This window comes from Myotis brandtii, unplaced genomic scaffold, assembly GCF_000412655.1.
Source record: "Myotis brandtii unplaced genomic scaffold, ASM41265v1 scaffold475, whole genome shotgun sequence".
NCBI lineage: Eukaryota > Metazoa > Chordata > Mammalia > Chiroptera > Vespertilionidae > Myotis > Myotis brandtii.
Window position 1 is genome coordinate 4,505,419 of NW_005368148.1, and position 26,763 is coordinate 4,532,181.

At 39.2% G+C, this 26,763-nt stretch overlaps 1 protein-coding gene across 1 annotated transcript; it reads right to left on the minus strand.

Annotated features, from left to right (window-relative positions):
- SLC16A12 (solute carrier family 16, member 12) lies at nt 1–26,763 on the minus strand. The gene is made up of 7 exons (XM_014547497.1): nt 26,698–26,763; nt 18,604–18,856; nt 13,238–13,341; nt 10,622–10,765; nt 7,507–8,086; nt 5,239–5,498; nt 1–2,229 (listed from the first exon to the last, which is right to left on the minus strand). Exons 2-7 carry the CDS (start codon nt 18,711–18,713, stop codon nt 1,967–1,969), a joined length of 1,461 nt encoding a protein of 486 aa, XP_014402983.1. The 5' UTR covers nt 18,714–18,856; nt 26,698–26,763; the 3' UTR covers nt 1–1,966.

A 26,763-nucleotide genomic window follows, 5' to 3' on the forward strand; every position in this document is an offset into this window, starting at 1 on the left:
TTTATGGTGATGAATGGTGATGGAAAAATAAAATAAAGGAAAAACACATTACTCAAAAAAATTATAGGTGACAAAGTTCACAACTAAATTCTCACACTAAGTAAAAAGATACAAATAACATTCAAATTTCTTTGAAAAACAACTATGAAATATTACAGTTTTCTCCCATTAAATCAAGTCAGTATTTCATTCTGAAAGCAATACATTAATATGTAGTTTTATTAAATAATCCAGTTATGTGCAAAGACTTGCTGAACATGCTTAGTTCATCTAAAATCTTCCTCATTGCCGTGTTTTTTCCCCCTCTCAGTACCTCTGGCAGGGCATTTGTGAGGTCTCTTGGAGGACAGTGGATTAAATGGCCTTCAGCGTCAAAATATTTCCTTGAGGTTCAAATTGAAATGTGTTCAATAGTTAAAGTCCACTTTTAATCATATAACTTGCCCCTATTTAAAAGTGTAACATAATTTGGGGTTCAGGATTATCATGCTGTGTAATTAAAGTGATTAGAGACAGGTTGGGGGGCATCTCTTCTCTCCCCATGCCTTCCCTCTTCAATCTGAAGACTCAGAAATTATCCCAAACCATTGGAAAGTAGAGTACTTGGGAATTAGTAAACTATTCTAATCCAGTCAATTAAAGTGTTCTATGAATTATAAAATATCACACCACTAGCCTTCTTAAACTTCTTCCTCTCCCCTGATCAAAGTTATAATTTATGAGAGTACTGTGATGCTGAAGTTAACCCCTGACACCTTCTCATTCAGCTAAAAATGTCCACTAAGTTTCTAATGAGTATCCATGAGGATAAAAAGTAGTGGACAATTGAGCAGGCAGTAACACAGAGAGAAAGGAATCTCACCTTCAGAATACCTCTAGAATAATATTTTTCAGGCAAAACCCCCAAATCCTGTTTTGGGCAATGATGAACCTAAATGTCTAATCTGAAAAGAAAACTCTCACCAGAGACCTGCTGATTCAAAAGTTCAATTCTTGGCCAGTTGGAATACTGCCAATATTTTTCCATTCCTAACAGGAATGTGTCTGCAATTCATAAACAAGAGCTTTTTCCCCAAGGAGGAAAAAAACAAACACACCAAGTGTTGGTGTTAACATTAAAGGTAGAAATTGCCCTTGCAACTTGGTTGTTTTGCTAAATTAAAATAAGTATTGGATGTGGTAGTAATGAAGGTGAGAGTCTGGGACACAGTTTTAGGAAAAAACCTTTCAGTTTCCAGTGCACTATTTCAAATAGAAGATCTTACCAGCCACCCTTAGGAAAATTCCCAACCACGGCATTCTATGATTCTTTGGATTCTCAAAATGGTGCCCACCGTTACCAAAGGCAAGGGCTAGCTGAAGGAGAAAGAAGGGTGGAGGGGGAGACAGTCACGTTCATTCTGTATCAATCATTGTCCTGAAGAATCTAAAGCATTCTTTAACAATCCTGTTTAAAACCCTAATGAGAAGCTCCACTATGAAAAAGGTTTGGCACCTTCACCTTCCACCACCATACCTCAGCTGATCCCTTCCTTCACACAGTATAAAGCAGACAAACCTACATGTCAATGATTCTCTTCACCTTCTAACTGAAGAAGGAAGGTGGAGGCCCAGAGGGTTTGAGACAAAGCTGCTGCCCAGTGTCATCTTCTTTGTTCATGCCTTGGAATTACCCCTAATTACAGCTAACTACATCAGCTATGTTCTAACATTCTCTATGGAGTGATGCTCACTGCCTGAAAGGTGTGAGTTCCATTGTGAGTGCAAATCCCAAATGAGGAAACTCTGAGCCAGTCCAGCTTGCTTTGTTACTTGCTATTTCCCCCTATAAATATGTGAACAAAACAACAATAATAATTTCCTTGGAAGGCAATGCTTCTGCCAAAATAAAATGCTTTAGAAACAGGTACAAGCCAGTGGTCCCACCTCTCTTAGCCCTGCAGATTCCCAAGCTCAAGGCCATTGGTCATGTGGGATTGTAACCAGGCACAGCAATAGCCACAGATTCCCGGTCTTTCTGATCTAATTCACTTGCTACAGAATAAGCCACCGATCCGTTGGTCCATAGCTGCAGTTTGGCATCAGATTCTTTGGCAAGGATCCGCAGCTGGGTTTTTTTCATCTTCTTCACAAGTCTTGCAAAGCCGAGCAACACAGAACTAAATATCATTGAAAATCCACAGAGAAGAAATGCGGCTGTGTAGCTGCCAGTCGTGTCTACTAGCCATCCTGTAACAAGCAACAGCAAAATCATATTGTTGAGTTGAAAATTCAATTACTTACACACTCTGAAATCTAATAATTTTTAAGGCTAATAATAACAGATTGCTAGCACTACCATTATAACCTTGACACAAAAAGCAAACATCCTAAAAATATTGTGCAGCAGCTGAAAATGCATTATATTTTCTAGGGAAACTTCTAAAATGGATTGTTATTATGTAAAGTGCCCAGAAGAGTGTCATATTCTTTGTACCCACAAAATAAATATTAAATATTATTATTATTAATCCCATGAAATATGGTAGAATGATAAAAGTAGCATCATTCAAATTATTGATGTTGGGATCAATTATCTAGGGTTTTAAGAGAAAAGAATCATATAAAATGCTATTAGTATTCCCAGCATCAATATTCCATCTGTCTTCAATACATGTTTCTGGATAAAGCAGAATCCAAATTGTCAATTGGATTCAGTCATTGTACTCCATCCAGTTTGAAAACCAGAACGTTAGATCATTTTAGAAGTTGCAAATGCAGATTTCAGAAAGCATAATTCTGTTATCACAGCTTTTTCCTCTCTTATCTCTTGTTACAACAGGTTAATCTCAACATCTAATCCAGCTCTAAATTTTGAGGAGAACCAGGGCATATGTTATGCAAAATATGGGCCACACTGATCAGAGAATCGATGGGGTAAAGTTAGACTTTAGCAGGCAATTATTTTATATTAAAAAGTTAAATTCCTCCAAAGTTTACTTGTACACTAAGAAAATCCACCAGAGAAGCATATACTGTCTCCTCTCACCCACTTCAAATCCATTAGTTAAAAAATGGCATGTAAAATTAGTTGGCATGGCTCAGTGGTTGAACCAGGAGATCAGGATTTGATTCCCCGTCAGGGCACATGCCCGGGTTACGGGCTTGATCCCCAGTGTGGGGCATGCAGGAGGCAGCCGATCAATGATTCTCTCTCATCATTGATGTTTCTAGCTCTCTCTCCCCTATCCCTTCCTCTTTGAAATCAATAAAAATATATTTTTTTAAAATAGCATATAAAAATTGTTATAAGCCCCACAAACTTTCCTGCAATCCAAAGTGCTCTCAAATATTATAGTTACCTTGTGATTTGCTTGTGCATTCTGAACCAAACAGAAGAAACTGAATGGAGAGTTCTCATTTTTAAAGATAACTAAATAACAGAAGTATTACAATAAGGACCCACACCTAACCCTCTACTGCCTGGCAATAAGTACAGTGTCTGATTTGCCAAATAAAGGCCCTAATTGACAAAAGGATCCAGGAATCCTAATTTCATTTCATGTCCAATGACTTTTTAACAGAATGACACTGCTCCTAAAGGTTAGCAAACAAAAACTGGCTATAAAGGGAGGAGGTAGGAACATTTTGGGGGCAGTTTTCATACAGGAAGCACTAAACATATAGTCCTGTATCATAGAGTTTAAACTGACCAGGAATTTTCATCTGCAGCCATCAAGCAGCCATAGTTTCCTCTTGTTTGCTGCTTTTAAGCACTTGCTGGAGTTTGAAAATAACCCTCAACTATCTATTCACAACAGCAGCTACAGCAGAAATCCTGCCTTCTTTTAAAAATTCCCCTATTTGCTTCTAGGCAAATGTTCGGCTCATTTCTTTTTGCCTGTCTTCAGAGACCTTCATTCTCTTGGTTTTAATTTAGGCAGGTACTAATCTGGACCAGTTCGTCTCAATCAAGTGAGACGGACTGTCACAAGAAAGCTGGCTGAGAATTTAGATTCCTGACACTCACCCCCAAAGATTCAGATCACAGAGGGATGGTCAAGAAATCTGCATTTTTAACAAAGGCATCAGGGGATTCTAATGTAGATGGTCCCAGAACCTCAATCTAAGAGAAATTGGTCTTGACCACATACTCTGGGAAGGAGGGACAGGGTTCTGACGCATTTGCTGCTATAGCAACAGCGCCGAGCACAAGGCTGGTGTCCACAAGCAATAAGTATTTATTGAATTCACTTATTTCATCATGCTTTAAATTTCTTTAGCATTTTAAAGTTTGCAAAACATTCCAGATACTTTATCTGATGAATCCTAAATCTGTATGTCAATTGTATCCTCCCTCTAAAGCTCAGATTTCATCCCTAAAAAGTTCTATTGGTCATTTTGTTGGGTATTTCATACATCTCAATATGTCTAAACATTAAATTCATTATTTTTTTCTGGCCAAGCCACTTTCTCCTACTTCCTTATTACTTTTAACCATGCCATTGTTTTCTAAGTGATTTTGGACTTCTTTCTCTCCTTTACCCTCATATGCTTAATTTAGTTGATTTGGGGTTTTTTTCTTCTTGTTTTTTTTTGTTTGTTTGTTTGTTTTATTTTTTTACAAAACTTCCTCCTTGCTCCCAGAGCTTATTTTTATTCTGCTGTATCAGCCACAGTTTAGGCCTTTATCAGTTCACTCCTGAACTATTAGAATGGAATCCTAACTGCTTCTCCCCTGAATGACCAGATCAATTGCTAGATCACATTTTCTAAAATATACTCTTTACTATATTACCCCTTTGCACAAAAACTGTAATACTATCCAGAGTCTCTAAAGAATATAGGGCTCCTTTGGCTGGCACTCAAGATACTTCACTATGACTTATCATTTCAGCCTCACCACCCATCTCCTATTAGAACCCTGTACTCCCACCAGACTTCCCTATGAATGTGCCCAACCTAATGTGTAAGTCTGAACAGCTGCTCCATTCCATTGCTCTCATCATTAACATGGAATGGAACCAAGACCCTAATTTGGAATGTTGCCTTTCCAAGGAGGCTAAGGTCCCTACTTGGTTAGAAGATTATAAAACAAGGATATAGGTGAGATCATGATGTTTTGGTGGCTCTTACAGCCCTTTGTCTTTCACTCTTCCCCAACTTACTTCCAACCCTCATTTTCTGTGTGTGAGTTCACTGTTTTCACATCAACACAACAAAGAGAAGAGGTGTTTGGGGTTCTCTCTAGAAACTTACCTGAAATGGGTGGGCTCACCAAGTATGGCACTGCATGAAGAAAGTACACCACGCCGAGTGCTGATGACAAAGAGGTGGTCCCCACTATTTCTGCAGTCACTACTGGGATCAAGGTCACATAGGCACCATCAAAGTAGCCAAAAGTACAAGAAAAAGGCACGAGCAGTGGGAGACTTTGAAGCATTGGTAGGCAGAGATAGCAGAGCCCATCTAGTCCCACGGCAAAGAGGTAGCAAACATACTGGTAATTCTTCAGACACCTGTGGATTGGAAGAATAAGAATGAGTGCATGTGCACAGGTTCTATCAAAGAGCTTTAGAACCAGGCTAGACAGCAGTAAGCATGGCAGTTACTTATAGAGATGGCCTCCCCATTGAGTGTTATCTATGTTGTCTTCCTATCTTTCTTTTTTTAGAATCTTATTTTTCAATTACAGTTGATATTCAATATTATTTTTTTATTAGTTTTGGGCATATTCCTATTTGTCTTCTGGCATATGCAAATGTAAGAATTTATCTCTCTAGGGAGCATGGTGTGGTAGAATATAATATATGCTCTCATTAGAAAGAAGTTTGAATGAATCCTGTCCTATCACCTACTAATTGCCTAACTCTAACCTCAATTTCTTTAGCTATAAAAAGGGAACGTTATCTCATAGGATTACTCCAAGGATAGTCATAAAATAACTTGTAGTGTTTCAAGATACTAATATATTCTAGCAGTCTACCATATTAGATGCTTTCAGATATGTTACTCATGGCTATCTGCCACACATCTGTGCTCAAAAAATAATCCAAGTGGTTACATAAAGAGAAAAACCATAATATCAAGACATTAAAATGATTTGCCAGAGACTATGAAGGTCTTGTACTAGGACTAAGTCTTATTTCAAGACCTCCTCAGCGGAGGTAATATTTTCTCTCTGTAGCTCCAAACCCATCCATGATACCAATTATTTCAAACACTATTTATAATATCACACCAGCAGTTTATGATTTACAAATGTTTTTCCACCCATAGTCTCATTTTGAGCCTCCAGAATGCTGTGAGGTTTACAGGCAAATATTGCACTGACCCGTTTTACAGATGAAGACCTTGCGGTCCTGAGGGTTAGGCGATTTTCCCTAGGTCCCAGTAATAATAAAGGGCAGAGCCAGCACAAGAATTGAGGTGTGGTACATCTCAGACAAGAGACCTCTCTATCAGACCTACGCCAGGCTGCTTCTTGTTGAGTTATTTGATTATAAAGACAGGTACTCCTTGCTTTCCCCCTCTGCCTTAACCATTAAAAATGTGGAATTAATCCTAACTATTACATTCATAACACTGCAGAGTGGCAGTTGGATCCTGATTAATTACCAAAGACATAATGTGTGAGAAGCCACAGGATCATAGCTCCAGTGCGAAGAGTCCATCATTTAGGAGAATATGAGCAGCTTGCTGTCTTTAATCCAAACTGATAAGCATTAGCTGAAAAAACTACTCAGTAGATTTCTTATAACTTTGGTTTCTAAGCCTACAATTATAATGTAAGTATTTGCTATCGGCACTGTCAAACATAAGTGTGTGGCCTCAGATAAGGTGTACCTGGTCCTCCTTCCTAGCCTGGATTCTTTTGCTCCTCTCTCCACTGCCAGCCAGTCTCTGGAGTGGTTCAAAGGAAACTAAAACCACAACACCCAGCCATAAGTTGTCTTACCTGTGGACTGACTTGACTTAGGCTGGAATTAAATCTATCAGCAGAACTTATAGTTGCCCTAGTGTTCGGCAATTTAGAAATACCCACCATCCTAAACCATCTAGAACAGGGGTGGCAAACAATGGCCAAATGCAGCTCACCACTTGCTTTTGCACTATCCATGAACTAAGAATGGTTTTCCCATTTTTGAATAGTTGGAGGGGAAAAAATCTAAAGAACAATAACTTGTGACATATTAAAATTATATAAAAAATTCAAAATGCAGTGTCCATAAATGAAGACTTACTGGAACATAGCCACTTCCCTTTGTTCATGTATTGTCTATGGGTGCTTTGGGGCTACAACAGCAGAGTTGGGTAGTTGTGGTCATATGACCCACAAAGCCAAACATGTTTATTATCTGTCCCTTCACAGAAAAAGTTTGCCAACCTCTGCCTAGAAGACCCTTCAGACACTGAAAACTTGTTAACATTATTCCGACTTAGGTATCCTACAGGGAAAGGAGATGAGGGAAAATCACAACTTGGAGTCCCCTGATGGGGAACCAATTGTGGTTTCATGAATTTTACCTTCTGTCGGTTAGCCATCCAAATGTGATATTGCCAACGATGTCAATCACCCCAAGTATGGACATAAGGAAAGCAGCTTGCTGGTGACTCACTCCAACACTCAAAGCATAAGGCACCAAGTACACAAAGAGAGGGCTGCAGCCATAAGCCATAAACAGAACAGAGATGGCTAAAACAACGAAGTCTGACATCAGTAAGAAACTGTACTCCTGCTGCAAAGAGCAACAGAGGCAGGTCTGCACCCATTCTTTAGTCCAAGTTGAACAAGGAGACGTCCGCTTGAAGTCTTGTTTCTGAGTTCTACAGACATGGTTTGGCTCTTGACTTGTCTGGTACTCTTTAAGAGTAATTGGCCGCATCAAGGCACCGCAAACACAAAGATTCAAAACGAAGCCCCCAAGAATGAGTAGTGCTCCCCGCCAGGAAAACTGTTCAATAAGGAGCTGGACCACAGGAGCCAGGATGAAGGTGCCAATGCCACTTCCCGACATGGCGATCCCATAAGCGAGGGCTTTCCGTCTGCTGAAATACTTGCCAACCATGGCAATAGCTGGAGAGTAACTAAGTGCAAATCCGAGACCTGGGGATAAAGAGAACTCTGTGAGTGCTGGTGCACCAAGAACAGCCAAAGAAAGAAAATATCTCAGAATGAAGTTATTTGCATTAAAGAGAATCTGACCTTCTGTTACCCCCTTTAAAACATCAAGCTAAAAAGGAGTCTCTCTCCCTTCACCAGTCATCCACAATTTGGAAAGTATAGCATGTATATGACTTTCTTCTTGGGAAGAAAAACCTTAAGGAAATATGACTTCTTTAAAAAATTAAATGAGCCCTAGCTGGTTTGGCTCAGTGGATAGAGCATTGGCCTGTGGACCAAAGGGTTCTGGGTTCGATTCTAGTCAAGGACACATACCTTGGTTGCAGGCTTCTCCCCAGCCCAGGCCCTGGTCAGGGAGTGTGCAGGAGGCAACCAATCGATGTGTTTCTCTCACATCGATGTTTCTCTCTGTCTTTTCCCCTCTCTTCCTTCCACTCTCTTTAAAAGATCAATGAAAAAATATCCTCGGGTGAGGATTAACAAAAACAAACAAAACAAACAAACAAAATGAAGAACTTAAAAACTATTATATAGCCGAAACCGGTTTGGCTCAGTGGATAGAGCGTCGGCCTGCGGACTGAAGGGTCCCAGGTTTGATTCCGGTCAAGGGCATGTACCTGGGTTGCGGGCACATCTCCAGTGGGAGATGTGCAGGAGGCAGCTGGTCGATCTCTCTCTCTCATCGATGTTTCTGACTCTCTATCTCTCTCCCTTCCTCTCTGTAAAAAATCAAAAAAAAAACCAAACAAACAAAAAAAAAAACTATGATATAAACTAAATTTCACCCAGCCGGCGTGGCTCAGTGGTTGAACGTCGACCTATGAACCAGGAGGTCATGGTTCGATTCCCGGTCAGGGCACATGCCCAGGTTGCGGGCTCAATCCCCAGTGTGGGGCATGCAGGAGGCTGCTGATCAATGATTCTCTCTCATCATTGATGTTTCCCTCTCTTTCTCCCTCTCCTTCCTCTCTGAAACCAATAAAAAAATATATATATATGAAACTAAATTTCAATTAACTAAAAAAATCAGGATAATGCTGAACTAAGAAACTTATTCTCCTCAACACCTCCTTTTAATTTAAATTATCCAGAGAATTGCCTCAAATATTCACTGCATATGCAGACACAAGTCTGATAGTCTGGACTACTCTGGAATTTGGGGGTAAGTAATACTTATGTCCACACGGAAGTTCCAGAGTAATTTCACTTAATTGGAAAACATCATGCCAATTTTATACATGGACACACAGTAACTTGAAAATACCCCTTGAGATCAGCAGAAAGCCTCTTAAAGATTTTCAGCGTCTATTCCTTTTAAATCGAGAAAATCCAAAGGGCTTTAAACCTGGAATTCTTGGCATCTAATGTCAAAGAAGGAAAAGGAGAAGTCCCTTCTGTTCCTGTTCCCATCTGCAGTGCAGGGTGACCAGTGATCCCAACTGGCCCTGAGGGGTGTCCCAGATGTGAGACCCAGTGCTAAGACCAGGACAGTCCCTGGGCAATTGGAATGACTGGACAGCCGAACAGCCAGGCCCTTTGGGTTACATAGGACAGATCCCTTTCTGAGCTCACAGAGCTAGATTTATAGCCCCTCTAGGAGCTACATCAGTTTTTGCCCTGATCATGCTACCCCTTGGGGCACAGGGCCTGGACATGAGTTAGTGCTACTTCCCACACCCCACTGAGTGATGAGGCAAACTGCTGCCCAGTCCTACCAACCAACCCCACCTTGACCCCACTCAGTCTCCTTATGGAATACATATGTTGCTTCTCTATGAGTTTCATTATGATTCCCTAAAGCAGCGGTTCTCAACCTGTGGGTCACGACCCCTTTGGCAGTCGAATGACCCTTTCACAGGGGTCGCCTAAGACCATCCTGCATATCAGATATTTACATTACAATTCATAACAGTAGCAACATTACAGTTATGAAGTAGCAACGAAAATAATTTTATAGTTAGGTCACAACATGAGGAACTGTATTTAAAGGGCCAGAAGGTTGAGAACCACTGCCCTAAAGTGTACATCCATAAGGTGGAGAGAAAATGTGAAGTATGAGAATATTCTCAACAGGGGCTTTCTTTTTTAAATTGGAAACCCCCATTTATTGGACAATCATATTCACTTTAAAGCAGAGGTGACTCAAGTCAACTGCAGATAGTATTTTAATGTCAAAGATATTGGGAAAATGATCACTGCTGGAAATGTATGTTGCCCTGGCTCATAGCTCATGGCTTCTTCGTACAGAATCTCAGCCATACACCTCTGCCAAAGGGAACGCCAGCAGTTACCTTTATCACGTGGCTGAATTAAAGTGGTGGGACATTTTCATTTGTTGTGGTGGCACAACAAATTGCACTTCCAGCTCTTTTGTTTAACTGCTATGTAGCTAGACATAGGCTAGGTCAGCTAAATTATGCATCTAACAAAGTGAATAATTCATGAATTATTGTTCTGTTGATTGGATGACAACCCCTGAATGGGGTGGGGTGAGACAAGTGGTACAGTTGTCCTTACCTGTAAGAACTCCCAGAGTGAGGTAGAGATGCTTCAGACTGGTGGCAAAGGAGCCCAGGATGAGACCAGTAGATGCAAGCAAGCCACCCAGCATGATTCCCACTTGACAGGATAAATGGTTACTGACAACACTCCCAAGTGGAGCTTCAAAAACAAAAATAAATAAGGTCAACAAAAAGGCCTTGGGGGCATGGTGAAAAGGCTGGGGTGTTGCATTGGCAGAGTAGAGAACGACCGACCTTTAAAGCATCAAGCGTCCCTCCCCCTGCACCCTCAACCCTGCAAATTCATTCTACAGATTTGGAAACTGAGGAGAGAGAAACTGACTTGCCCATAGTCACACAGTGTTACACAGGAAAAGGCCAGGGAGAGAGATGATAGACAAATGTCACAATCTGGCACTATATTCAGGCTTTTGGAAATCTATGGATGAGAAATTGACACCCAGAAAAATCTAAGAAGATGCTCACACCCATGGTGACATTTTGGTTGACCTCGCTCTATCTGTGGTTTAACAATGCATCAGCATTGTGCCAATTTCCAGGTTTATAAAATATTAATTAAAGCTGGGAGAGGCCAATGAGAAATTGTAGCCCAAGGGAATATGACATGCCCAAGATCACCAAGAAGTGTAGCTCAGAGCACCTGATACCAAGTTCAGGGTTATATCACTATTCCTCTGACTTCTGATGGCAGGGAGGATGGGTAAGGAACGCATGTGAATTTCTTTCTAAGGAACAATTCATGCTGACACCAGTACTTCTAGTAACGAGATCCGAAGAGCCAGTTCTCTGAGTACCAGTGGGGTATAATTTTTTTATTGATCAGGTTGAAATTTAGGCCTGATTCAGATGTACATGACAGAATCAGTCATCAGCCTGATTGATGTCTGCTATCCAGTTAAAACAGTGGCTGGCTGTATATAGAACCTCTGGAGAACAGGAATGAGCAAATCTCCTAAAAGTATGTCTAATTTTCCCAACAGCTGCTGCTATGGTTATTGGAAAAGTGACAACATTTTAACCAAATTCAATGAAAAATGTTAACTTCTCTGTTTATAATAGGGCAGTTATGTCCCCAAAGAGCATCTTAGATGTGATTCTGCAGCCTCTTGTTCATCCTCTGTGCTCAACCAATGTTTCCAGGTAAGCAATTGGGTACAACAGGCCTTGAGTCCTTGCATGGAATTTAAATATGCTGCATACTTAAGGTCATGCTAACATGACCCTACTTTGGCTCAATGTCTCATGTGGTCATTGTGACCATATCGGTCACTGAAGTTCACTTATTTCTCTTTTGGGGATTATGAATAGTCTCCAAAAGATAACAGTGAGGGAAATGAGTCACCTGTATCCTTTGAGAAAGACAAACATTGCTCTCTTGACTTGCTTATACAAACACTGTGACTAATGTGACCCTGAAGACCCAGTGATTGTCTCACCGGTAAATAAATAAATAAATAAATAAATAAAATATATACACACAAGATAGAAAACCCAGAGATATTTTTTTTTTATCCCTTAAGACCTTCCAGTGTTATTGGTAGAAAGAGTCAATTTAGCCTTCCCCTGAAACCTGCCTTTCAGGTTTGCTCTCAAATTCCTTCTAACCAAGGAAACAAATTTCAGAATAATTGAATTGATTCCTGAGTATGTACATTAAAAAAATAAATATGAACTAGTACCTAGAATGGAATCAGGTGACATCATTTATAAGTTACTAAATAATATAATATTTCCCTTTACCACAAAGACATGGCCTGGAAAGAGCAATTTTCTAAAATACTCAGGATTCATCTCAATAAAAGGATTAAATGGGTCTAGCCTGCAAATAGGTCCTATCAATTTGACTCAATCTCCGAAACTCTCTAAGCCACTAATTGAACAACTTTGGTTTGAATTTTTTTTTAAAAAAACAACCCTCAAAGTTAGCTTTCCTTTACTAAATATATGGAGTGAGAGGTTCCATTTATTTTGAGAACACTCTACTTACCCTATATATTGAATGAAATGACAGCTATGGTGAATGTATTTATCTCAGGATTGCACCATCCTATCCTTCCCTATTCCTTCTCTTAAGAATGAAGATTTATGCATGAAAAGTGATGAAATCTATGAGACAAAGTTTGAAATCTCTGGGAAGGAAATGGAATGGAAACAAGACTTGAGAAACAATGCACATATTGTGTGCACTCACTTAAGGGGATCCTATAGAAATGGCTCACGGTGCTATCCAAGGACTTACATGACTGGAGAATGAAGGGATCCCAGCATTTGGAAGAAAGAAGCCACGCATACACTGTATGGTTGGCTACTTCCAAAATCAGGTAATTCCTATGATGCCCAAGTCCTCTTCATATAGAAGAACCAAATGGAATGTGTCCTCCTCAGTTATTCACTGCCTGTTCCATCTGACATCAGCCAAGACCATTAATTCCAAGAGCATGTCTGGCTGGGTTTGGCTAAAGGTAGGATCGACCTTTTCTTTTCATCTTAGCCAATTTTTACCATAGTCTTTCTACTAAGAAAAATTGGTAATCAAAGGCAGTAGAAGATCATTGTCATGTACAATTTGCCAGTAGGTAGTAGCTGTCTATCCTTGGTAAGTGATACTTACCACAGAGCATGGTCATACAGTCTACAATGGAATGGATCCATGCTGTTTGTGCATAATCCTGAGTGAAGTATGTCTGGAACTCCACAAAAAAAACTGAAATACATCTGAAAAATACAGTGCAAGTATGTTATACAAAAAAAAAAAAAGAATGAACATGAATTTGAATCAGAGCTTAAAGTTTTAGTTCCATCAACTGTTCCATGGGTTAAATTGGTTTTCAGTGGTACTCTGCTGGACCATAATAAGTAGGAAATCAGAAGCTGACCATTGAGCCATTCTAAAGGGTAAGAACAAGTGTTCACTCACTGGAGGGGCTGCTGAAGCCAAGTAGAGATGAAGATCACTGCTGTAGGGAAGATCTTATGAAAAAGATGGCAGGTCAAAAACATGTACTTTTATTCATCTTAATATTTAACTTACATCTGTAACATGTAAGAGGTTGTTATATAAGTTAAAATCTATAATAATAAAAGTGTAATATGCTAATTATACAGGACAAAGCTGTGGCGGGCAGGGGCCGAGGCAAAGGTGGCCACTGCAGCAGCAAGGGCCAAAGCCCTTGCACGAATTTTGTGCATCGGGCCTCTAGTTTAACAATAAAGAGTTATACATCACCCAGCAATTTCATTTCTAGGTTTTCAGGGTTTTTTTTATCCTCACTCATAAATATGTTTTTATTGATTTTAGAGGGAGAGAGAGAAACATCAATCAGTTGCTCTCCATACTAGGGATCAAACTCACAACCTGGGTATATGCCCTGATTAGGAATCAAAACTGGTAACTTTTCCGTGTAAAGGACAATGCTCCAGCCAACTGAACCACTCAGCCAGGGCTCATGTCTAGATTTTAACCAAAGGTAATAAACAGATGCCCATGAAGAAGATGAAATTAGATACACATAAAAAATATTCTGGAGAATTCTTCATAATAGTCAAATATTATAACCAACCTCTTTGTCCATCAATAAGGGACTGGTTAAATAAATTTTGGAATACCAAAAAATGAAATATTGCCCTAGACGGTTGTCTCAGTGGTTAGAGTGTCAGCTGCAGACTGAAGGGTTTCCGGTTCAATTCCAATCAAGGGCATGTACCTCAGTTGTAGGCTGGTCAGGGGTGCGTGCAGGAAGCAACCAATCCAAGTGTCTCTCTTACATCAATGCTTCTCCCTCTCTTGTTCTCCCCCTCCCTTTCACTCTCTCTAATAATAATGATAATAATAATAATAAAATATTATTAAGGACTAAAAATGATGGTTTGATCTGTTTTGATTTGGAAATAAATTCACAATATAATGTTAAATTAAAAAGCAATTTACAAAATAGTTTGTATAGTAAGGGCTTATTTTTATAAATACATATTTATGTAAATTAAAAAAACACCTGAAAACATATAAACTAAAAACTACCCAGTCATTATATGTGAATTGTGAGATAATAAATTATTTCATTTTTAATTTTATTCTGAATTTTGAATTATTTTACAATGAACATGCTTTCTTATATAATCAGAAACATATGGATATACACACACAGAGGTGGGGGAGGCATACAGAGACAGAGATGGAGATGAAGACAAAGAGACAAAGAAATTTTTATTTTGAAAAATGGTTAATTACAAGAACTCCGAATAGCAAAGAATCTTGAGAAAGAAAAACAAAATAGAAAGTATCACACTTCCTGATTTCAAGCTATACTATAAAGCTATAATCATCAAAACAGTATGGTGCTGGCATAAAAAATGGACAAATAGATCAATAGAATAGAATTGAGAGCCCAGAAATAAACCTAAGCATATATGGTCAACTAATAATTGACAAGGGAGCCAAGAATACTCAATGGAGAAAAGACAGTCTCTTCAATGGTGCTGGGATAATTGGATATTCACATGTATAAGAATGAAAAAAAGAAAAGAAAAGAAAATGAACCCATATCACTCACAAAAAATTTAACCTGAAATGGATTAGAGACTTAAATGTAAGACCTGAAATCATGAAATTCCTAGCAGAAAACATAAGGATAAAGCTCCTTGACATGAGTGTTGGTAATGATTCTTTTTTTATATGGCATCTAAAGCACAAACAACAAAATAAAAATCAAACAAGAGGGACTATATCAAACTAAAAAGCTCTGCACAGCAAAAGAAGCCATCAGCAAAGTGAAAAGACAACTCATGAAATGGGGAAAAATATTTGCAAATCATATATCTGATAAAGGATTAACATCTAAAACATAAATAATTCATTCAACTCAATAGTAAAAAAACAAATAACCCAATTTAAAAATGGGCAAAGGACCTAAGTAGACATTTCACCAAAGAAGATATGCAAAAGGTGAACAGGTACATGAAAACATGTTCAACATCACTAGTCATTAGGGAAATGCAAATTAAAAAAAACCACAATGAGATATCACTCACACAGTTAAAATGGCCACATACAAGCGATAAAAAAATGCTGGAGAAAAGGGAACCCTTGTGCACTGTTGGTGGAATTATAAACTGATACAGCCACTATGGAAAACAGTATGGAGGATCCTCACAATATTAAAAACAGAACTACCATGTGATCCAGCTATTCCACTGCTGAGTATTATATCCTAAGGAAATAAAAACACTAGCTTGAAGAGTTATCAGCAACCCCATATTCATAGCAGCATTATTTACAATAGCTAAGACATGCACATGCAACCAATCTGTGTCCATCAACAGATGAATGGATAAAGAAGTATATATACATACATATATATAATGGAATATTATTCAGCCATAACAAAATTAAGAAATCCTATCATTTGTGACATGAATGGACCTTAAAGGCATATGCTAGGTGAAACAAGTCAGAAAGGGAAAGACAAATACTGTATGATCTCACTTATATGTGGAATCTTAAAAACAAACAAACAAAAACCAAACTAATAGAAAAAGGGATTAGCCTTGTAGTTACCAGAGGTGGAAAGTGGGGGAAGGGGTAGGTGGAGGATGGTGGTTAAAAGGTACAACTTCCAGTTATACAATAAACAGGTATTAGGGATGTAATGTACAACATGATGACTATAGCTAACACTGCTGTATGATATAGGGAAGTTGTTTAAAAAGTAAATCCTAAAGAATTCTCATCACAAGGAGAAAATCTGATTTTCCTATTTTTCCTTTTTTTAATTGTATCTCTATGAGAAGTGGGTGCTAGCTGAAAGTGTTGTCATCATTTCACAATATATGGAAATAAAGCCATCATGCTGTATGCCTTAAACTTATACAGTGATGTACGTCAATTATTTCTCAGTAAAACTGGGGGGAAAAGAAAAATTTAATTGCCCGACAGGCACTGGTTCTCTGAACTGACAAATCACCCTGCAGGCTACTTTCCTTGTCCATCTCTAGTTCTCTTGGCTGCTTCCTGGTTCATGACATTTAGATTCTGATCTGGCTGAGTCTTCACACTTTTCTTCCTCTGAGCTTATTCTGCTCAGGTATCCTCCCCTCCGCCTCTCCCAGAAACCTCGGATAGCAGGCCTTTGCTGCCAGCCACAATCCTCTCTCCTGGCTTCCAGCAGCCCTTCTTATGAAGCACTGAGCTCACTTCCAGAACTTTCCCATCATAGGATGATGGGAGCTTCCACACGTAAGAACCAAGATGCAAGAGATTCCTTTTAACTCTATGACCTCCTCACACCCCAAACACAAGATCCATAATACAGTGGAAGCAATATCAAACTCAACCCCAATTGTATAATCTTAAGCAAATCTACAGTGTATTACGACACATAATTAATCAGCCTTTATTGTGGCAAAAACAAACATCCTGCTTCTTTCCTGCATTATGTGTTTGTTATGAAGGTAACATAAATGCTTTTATTAATGACTAGAGGCCCAGTGCACAAGATTCGTGAACTGGTTGGGGCGGGGGGTCGCTCAGCCCGGCCTGTACCCTCTTGCAGTCTGAGACCCCTTGGGGGATGTCCGCCTGCCGGCTTAGACATCCCTCTCACAGTCTGGGGCTCTCACAGTCTGGGACCTCTTGCTCCTTACCGCCCTCCTGCAGCAGAGGCTGGAGAGGCTCCTGCCACCACTGCTGAGCTTGCCAGCCATGAGTCCAGCTTCTGGCTGAGTGGCACTCCCCCTGTGGGAGCATACTGACTATCAGGGTGCAGCTCCTGCATTGAGAGTCTGCCCACTGGTGGTCAGTGCACATCATAGTGACTGGTTGTTCCACCATTTGGTTGATTTGCATATTATGCTTTTATTATATAGGATGCCATCAAATAAAGTTATTAGTGCAAACTGCTTTCTTTTGCTGCCATGGGTGAGCTGCCAGAGGCGAACAGAGTGCAATTTGAATGGGAGCACCTGTAGAGGAAAGAGCTGGCACCTGCAGATTTCAAGTATGTGTTTGTTCTAATAATGAGTCTTGTGTACACGTTTAACTTAAGCACTTTCAACACTATGCCCTGGGATAAAAGAAAACGAGAGAGAGGTGCTCACTTCAGCAGCACAAATACTAAGATTGGAACAATACAGAGAAGATTAGTATGGCCCCTGTGCAAGGATGACATGTAAATTCATGAAGCAGCCCATATTTTTTATGCTGTGCACCTCAAACTAATACAACACAATATTGAATGTAAACTATAATTAACACAAATACTAAGATTGGAACAATACAGAGAAGATTAGCATGGCCCCTGTGCAAGGATGACATGTAAATTCGTGAAGCAGCCCATATTTTTTATGCTGTGCACTAATACAACACAATATTGAATGTAAACTATAATTAAAAATAAAATTTAAAAACCAAAAAAGAAACTTTCTCAGAATATAAACATGTGAAAAATAAAAAGAGAGAGAAGGAGATATGAGTAAATAAGGAGAGAATCCATGTATTTATGCTGCTGCTCTCGTCTTCAACCTCCTAGACCTCAGCCTCCACCACCAAACACACAGCCAAATGCAATATGAAGCGAAAGAACTTAAATGAAGGTTTTAAGCTTCGAAAGGCTCAGTTAACTAGTAAGTCAAGAGGTTTTCAAGGACTATTTTAGCCTTATATGTTTTTCCTTTCTGGGATGAGCTGTGTATGAAGACAGGTGGCTGGAATAGCCACAATATTTGGTCTAAAAATGTCCTACCACTTCAGGTTTATGTGTCAGATATTATCAAAGAGACCACAATGCAGAACTTTTTTAAGTGTCAGAAAATCACATTCCTCACAAAGAAAAAGATGTCTGAGCAAAGAAAATACACACACACACACACACACACACACATTTTCACAATGGCAGGTTCAGAAATAGAACGAAGCAGACTTAGAACAACAACAACAAAAATAACCAGATCATCTTAATAAATCAAGAAGAAAATGCCACTAACCTGGTTACTGCCCGGGTGCAGATGGTGACGAGGAAACAGCCAGCCACAATCATCCAGCCCCAGCCTCCATCCGGGGGGGAGGTGGACCGGGCTCTATTTACTTTTGTCATGGTTTTGATTCTTTTTTTCTTCTTTTCCACGTTACTCCAACAGCCCAGTTATGATCCTGGAAGAGTTTACTGTCCCGTGACTTCCTGTTGGCATTCAAGATTGGCATAGAATGCTACCTGGCACATGGGTCACTGTGGGCCATCTAAAACCAAAATCAGGACATATTTATGATTTATTGACATCTCCAACGGTTGATTTTTCAGTGGGCAAAGATGATTAATACTTTCCTGTTACATATGATTATTTGTAACTAAGAATATTGGACTGGGGCAAAGAGCATTAGTGTCCTTGGAGCCCCTCCGCCTTCTCTTTCATAGTAGATCCTCTCGAATTTTAGCCAAACCACATGCACCCAGTTTGATGCCATTTTCCCTAGCCTTGCCTGGAGGTAGGGATAACAATGTTGTTTTAGTCTTGATGAAAGGGATGCAAGAAAACGTAATAGGTGCCACTTCTGGCTCATCAGATCAAAGACAAGGGCGCTTTCCCAGGACATCCACAACCCCCTTTCCCACAGACTGGAACATGACGTGGAGACAAGAACTTCAACCACACAGACCAGGACATCGCCCTGGGGCTGGCAGAACCACAGGATAGAAGGAGCCTGGGTCCCCAGAAGACTCTTTGGAGAAGGCTGCCTCTCTAGCTCTGGGTTTCACATACCTCTCACTGTCAGAAGAAAGATAAAATAAGCATCAGTTATATTTGAGCCTCTGTATTTCTTATCTCTTTTTTTTAATTAAATATGTTTTTATTTATATTTTTGGAAAGAGAGGAAGGGAGAGGGAGAGACAGATACATCAATGAGAGAGAAACCTTGATTGGCTGCCTCCTGCATGCCCTCTGCCAGGGATCGAGCCCACAACACAGGTATGTGCTCTAATTGGGAATGGAGTCAGTGATCTCTTGGTACATGGGACAACACTCAATCCACTGAACCACAATGGCTGGGCTGTTTCCTATCTCTTTGTGTTTATGGTATGTTTCAGATCTAGCACTCTCTCTCACAATTCAACAGGAATAGCATTCAAGCTTCTACTTACACCTGCACACAAAAGCATAACTCACCAATTAGACACAATTAGGTGTCAAGTGTCATGAAATGACAAAATTGATTATACAAGTTAAAAAGCCAAAGCTGCCCTAGCTGGTTTGGCTCAGTTGATAGAGTGTCAGCCTGCAGACTGAAGGGTCCTGGGTTCGATACCGGTCAAGGGCACATGCCCAAGTTGTGGGCTCGATCCCTAGTAGGGGGCGTGCAGGAGGCAGCCGATCAATGATTCTCTCTCATCATTGATGTTTCCATCTTCCTCTCCCTCTCCCTTCCTCTCTGAAATCAATAAAAATATATATTATATTTAAAAAGCCGAAGCTTAGAAACTTCTGTCCTAATCTCTTCATGGGTTTTTCCATTAAAATAACCCCCAAGGTTAAACTATTTTCCAACTAATAAAGACCATTATAAACTTTTGAACAAAAATAGATACAGAGGCAGAGCTGCCTCAAACAGACTGTCAAACTGCAGCGGGAAGGCCGGGGAGGGTTGGGAGGCAGAAGGAGGGGGGGTAAGAGATCAACTGAAGGACTTATATGCATGCATATAAGCATAACCAATGGTCATAAGACACTGGGGGGTAGGGGAGGCCAGGGGATTGTCAAGGGTGGGGGAAAAAAGGAGACATATGTAATACCCTTTGTAATACTTTAAGCAATAAAACTAAAGGAGGATAATGAAATCAATCACCCATTCTATTACATGGTCCAACAGTCAAAATATCCTCATCATGAATGCAGAGCTTCCAATAACCTTCTGAGGATTAAGTTTTTATCTTAAACTTAATGAAAATAACTTTTTTCATATAGAAGTATCTGGTACAGGATCTTCGTGCCTGCATAAACAACCAGAACACTACAGAAACTATATGTAACAGAGCAGAACTGTGATGCCCGAGGGAAGAGAATCAAACAAGATCAGCCTTATGATTACCTCAGCTTTCTATTTGGAAGCAATTTCCAGACTAGAGCATAGGTAGGGAAAAATCAAGTAAAACTATCTTACTCAAATGAAAAGAACATAGATAAAAAGTTGGGGAGGCCCAAGGACCTGAAATTTGCAGGACAGCATACCAGGGAACCATCCAGAAAAAAAAAGTTCTAGAAATCTTCATAAATATCCCTTCAAGTCTTTGAATTTAATTCTGGTCATGTGTTAAGTAGAATTCTAGAAAACTAGCCAAAATGTAGTATCTAAAAAACTAGAAGCTAAACAATTCCCAGAGTTCACACAGGGTTGGGAGATAGTGGAATTCCTATCAGTCAAAGAGGAGAGAACTTTTTAAATGCTCAAGACATTCACTAGAAAGGGAGTTTATCACCACCAGGCCAGCAATGCAAGAAATGCTAAGGGGACTGGTGTAAAAAGAAGAAATAAAAAGCTCAGAAAGAAAACAGCCACACAAAAAAAGAAATGGCTACAAACAAGTACCTTTCAATAATAACTTTAAACGTAAACGGACTAAATGCTCCAACCAAAAGACATCGAGTGGCTGAATGGATAAAAAAACATGACCCATACATCTGCTGTCTACAAGAGACCCACCTCATTAGAAGGGACTCACACAGACTGAAAGTGAAGGGATGGAAAAATATCTTCCAGGCAAATGGAAAGGAAAAGAAAGCTGGGGTAGCAATACTTATATCAGACAAAATACATCTCAAAGTGAAGGCCATAACCAGAGATAAGGAAGGCCACTTCATAATACTAAAGGGATCAATACAACAAGAAGATATAACCCTGGTAAACATATATGCACCCAATGCAGGAGCACCCAAATACATAAAAAAACTCCTGGAAGATATCAAAGGAGAGATCGACAACAATACAATCATAGTAGGGGACTTTAATACACCACTGACACCACTGGATAAGCCCGCTAGACAAACAATCAGCAAAGAAACAGCAATCCTAAATGACTCACTAGATCAGATGGACTTAATTGACATCTTCAGAACACTTCACCCCAAAGCCATGGAATATACATTCCTCTCAGGTGCTCATGGGACATATTCAAAAATAGACCACATATTGGGTCACAAGCAAAGTCTCCACAAATTCAAGAAGATTGAAATCATAAAAAGCTTCTTCTCAGACCACGATGGCATAATGTTAGAAATAAACTACAATAAAAACAACCCAAAATACTCAAACACTTGGAAGCTGAATAGCATGTTATTAAATATTGATTGGGTTACCAATGACATCAAAGAAGAAATTAAAAACATCCTGGACACTAATGACAATGAAAACACAACAATCCAAAACCTATGGGACACAATGAAAGCAGTCCTGAGAGGGAAGTTTATAGCTCTACAGGCCTACCTCAAAAAACAAGAAAAAATGGTAGTAAATCATCTAACTCTACAACTCAAAGAATTAGAAAGAGAGCAACAAGAAAACCCCAGAGTGAGCAGAAGGAAGGAGATAATAAAGATTAGAGCAGAAATAAATGACATAGAGACCAAAAAAACAATACAGAAAATCAATGAAACCAAGAGCTGGTTCTTTGAAAGGATAAACAAGATCGACAAACCTCTAGCCAGGCTCACCAAGAAGCAAAGAGAGAGGACCCAAATAAACCAAATCAGAAATGATAGAGGCGAAATAACAACAGACCCCACAGAAATACAAATGATTGTTAAACAATACTACGGACAACTCTACTCCAACAAACTAGACAACCTGGAGGAAATGGACAAATTCCTAGGAAAATACAACATTCCAAAACTCAATCAGGAAGAATCTAAAAATCTCAATAGGCCAATAACTATGGAAGAAATTGAAGCAGTCATCAAAAAGCTCCCAGCAAACAAAAGCCCAGGACCAGATGGCTTCTCAGGGGAGTTTTACCAAACTTTCAAGGAAGAACTAAAACCTATCCTCCTCAGACTACTACAAAAAATTCAGGAGGAAGGAACACTTCCAAGCTCATTCTATGAAGCCAGCATCACCCTAATACCAAAACCAGGTAAAGACAACACAATGAAAGAGAATTACAGGCCAATATCCCTCATGAACATAGATGCCAAAATCCTCAACAAAATCTTAGCAAATCGGATCCAACAGTACATCAGAAGGATCATACACCATGACCAAGTAGGATTTATCCCAGGAATGCAAGGATGGTACAACATCCGTAAATCAATAAACGTAATACATCACATAAACAAATTGAAAGAAAAAAACCACATGGTCATATCAATTGATGCAGAAAAAGCATTCGACAAAATCCAACACCCATTTTTGATAAAAACTCTCAGCAAGGTGGGAATAGAAGGATCATACCTCAACATAATAAAAGCCATATATGACAGGCCCACAGCCAACATCATACTCAATGGACAAAAACTAACACCATTTCCCCTAAGAACAGGAACAAGACAGGGATGCCCACTCTCACCACTCCTGTTCAACATAGTCCTGGAAGTATTAGCCATTGCAATTAGACAAGAAGAAGAAATAAAAGGCATCCAAATTGGAAAAGAGGAAGTAAAACTGTCCTTATTTGCAGACGACATGATATTATACATACAAAACCCTAGAGACTCCATCAAAAAACTACTAGACTTAATACATGAATTTGGCAATGTAGCAGGATACAAAATTAACCCCAAGAAATCTGAGGCATTTCTATACACCAATAGTGAACTTTCAGAAAGAGAGATTATAAAAACAATCCCATTTACCATCGCACCAAAAAAATTAAGATACCTAGGAATAAACTTAACTAAAGAGGTAAAAGACCTCTACTCAGAAAACTACAGGACGTTAAAAAAAGAGATAGAGGAAGACATAAAGAGATGGAAGAACATACCATGTTCTTGGATTGGTAGAATCAACATCATTAAAATGTCCATACTACCCAAAGCAATCTATAAATTCAACGCACTTCCCATTAAAATACCAATGGCCTACTTCAAAGATCTAGAACGAACTCTCCAAAAATTCATCTGGAATAAAAAAAGACCCCGAATAGCTGCAGCGATCCTGAGAAAGAACAAAGTAGGTGGGATCTCAATGCCAGATATCAAGCTGTATTACAAAGCCACTGTTCTCAAAACTGCCTGGTACTGGCACAAGAACAGACATATAGATCAGTGGAATAGAATAGAGAGTCCAGAAATTAGCCCGAACCAATATGCTCAATTAATATTTGACAAAGGAGGCAAGAACATACAATGGAGCCAAGATAGTCTCTTCAATAAATGGTGTTGGGAAAATTGGACAGATATATGCAAGAAAATGAAACTAGACCACCAACTTACACCATACACAAGAATAAACTCAAAATGGATAAAGGACTTAAATGTACGACAGGAAACCATAAAAATTCTAGAAGAATCCAAAGGCAACAAAATCTCAGACATATGCCAAAGCAATTTCTTCACTGATACAGCTCCTAGGGCAGTTGAAACTAAAGAGAAAATGAACAAATGGGACTACATCAAAATAAAAAGCTTCTGCACAGCAAAAGAAACCATCAACAAAACAACAAGAAAACCCACTGCGTGGGAAAACATATTTGCCAACGTCATATCTGATAAGGGCCTAATCTCCAAAATTTATAGGGAACTCATACAACTTAACAAAAAGAAGATAAACAATCCAATCAAAAAATGGGCAAAGGATCTAAATAGACACCTTTCAAAAGAGGACATTCAGAAAGCCAAGAGACATATGAAAACATGCTCAAAGTCACTAATCATCCGAGAGATGCAAATCAAAACAACAATGAGGTACCATCTCACACCTGTCAGAATGGCTATCATCAACAAATCAACAAACGACAAGTGCTGGAGAGGATGTGGAGAAAAAGGAACACTTGTGCACTGCTGGTGGGAATGCAGACTGGTGCAGCCACTATGGAAGACAGTATGGAGTTTCCTCAAAAAACTGGAAATGGAACTCCCATTTGACCCTGTGATCCCACTTCTAGGAATATATCCCAAGAAACCAGAAACACCAATCAGAAAGGATATGTGCACCCATATGTTCATAGCAGCACAATTCACCATAGCTAAGATCTGGAAACAGCCTAAGTGCCCATCAGTAGATGAATGGATTAGAAAACTGTGGTACATCTACACGATGGAATACTATGCTGCTGTAAAAAAGAAGGAACTCTTACAATTTGCAACGGCATGGATGGAGCTGGAGAGCATTATGCTAAGTGAAATAAGCCAGTCAATGAAGGAAAAATACCACATGATCTCACTCATTCATGGATAATAAAGACCATTACAAACTTTTGAACAATAATAGATACAGAGGCAGAGCTGCCTCAAACTGATTGTCAAACTGCAGTGGGAAGGCCAGAGAGGGTTGGGGGGCAGAAGGGAGGGGAGTAAGAGATCAACCGAAGGACTTGTATGCATGCATATAAGCAAAACCAATGGACATAAGACACTGGGGGGTAGGGGAGGGCAGGGGATTGTCAAGGGCGGGGAAAAAAAGGACACATATGTAATACCCTTTGTAATACTTTAAGCAATAAAAAAAAATTTTAAAAAAAGACTAGATTAAAAAAAAAAAGACATTCACTAGAGACCCCAGAAGAGTCATGCCTTACTTATTACCAGTTAATAAGTAATAAGTTAATAAGTTATTTAGTACCAGGACTAAATAGAATTAGAACAGAAGCCACTGTGAAAAGTGCTAACAAAGCCTGAAGGCAAACCTCAAAAAAGATAAAGCAGATCCTCGAGGAACTTCATTGTCTGACAAAACTTAAGGATATTTAAAGGAAGAAAACAAAATGCAAACGTTCAACCACGAAAAGTCATAATGTCCAGCATCCAAACCAAAATTGCCAGACATGCTAAGAGGCACAATTCTTTGATACCAGAAAAAAAAAAAAGGGAGGTGGGGGCAATAAAGAGATTCCAAAATGACAGGGATTATGGGATTAGCAGATAAGGACTATAAAACACCTATTATAATTATACTCGAGGATTTAAAGGAAACTGGAAGATATTTCTTTTAAATAATAAAATGGGACTTCTAGCATTGATATATACAAGTACCTGGAGTAAAAAATTCAGTGTTATCAGCATCATGGAGGAATAAGATGTCCCTCATATTTGTTCCCCTCCCGCAACAACAAAATGTTGGCATCTACACATAGACAAAAGTGCATTTGAGGGGGCTGAGGGACCCTGGAAGAGTCTCACCCACCCATGCATTGGGTAATAGGCAGAGATAATTCAGTTCTGCCTGTGGATCTGCAGTGGTTCATGAACCAGCTCTAGCCCATCTTGGCTGTAATCTGGGATCTCCTGGAAAACACTGTCTTAGACAGTCACCCACAAATGAGAGAGCCAGAAGTACAGCTTTTCAGAGGAAAAGTTCCAGCACACCAAGGAAGAAAAATAAAATAGTTTGGACAAATTGAAGTGGGTAATAGGAACAGCTTGCCTTTACTCCATCATTCCTTCCCCAAGCAGAATGGCTGAGGGCCCTCATAAAACCAAACATAGTACAAGAAAGGAACACCATTAACTGATATTGCCTAATGAGCATAGAAGCAAAATCTTTAACAAAATATGAGCTAATCAAACCTAGTAACATATAAAATAGATAATACATCATGACCTAGTGATGTTTTCTTCCAGGATTTAAGATTCATTTAACATTTGAAAATCAATCGATTTTCCTACTTCCAGAATTAAGTAGGAAAATTATATAATCTTAATAGGTTAAAAAAAAAGACATTTCACAAAATTAACACTCATTTACAGTGAGCATTTCAGAAAGCTAAGAAGTAGAGGGGAATTTCCTCAACCTGATAAAGAACATTTATTAAAAACTTGCACCTAACCTCAAAATTAATGGTAAAATTAATAAATGCTCTATGCCTAAAAAAAATAAAAATAAAAATAAATAAATAAATAAACTATTTTCCAACTCAAAACTCTAAATCCACCTACCCATAAATGTCCAGTATGAGACCAGCCTGTCTTAGTGCTTCCAGTGCTATTAAAGACTGCTGAAAC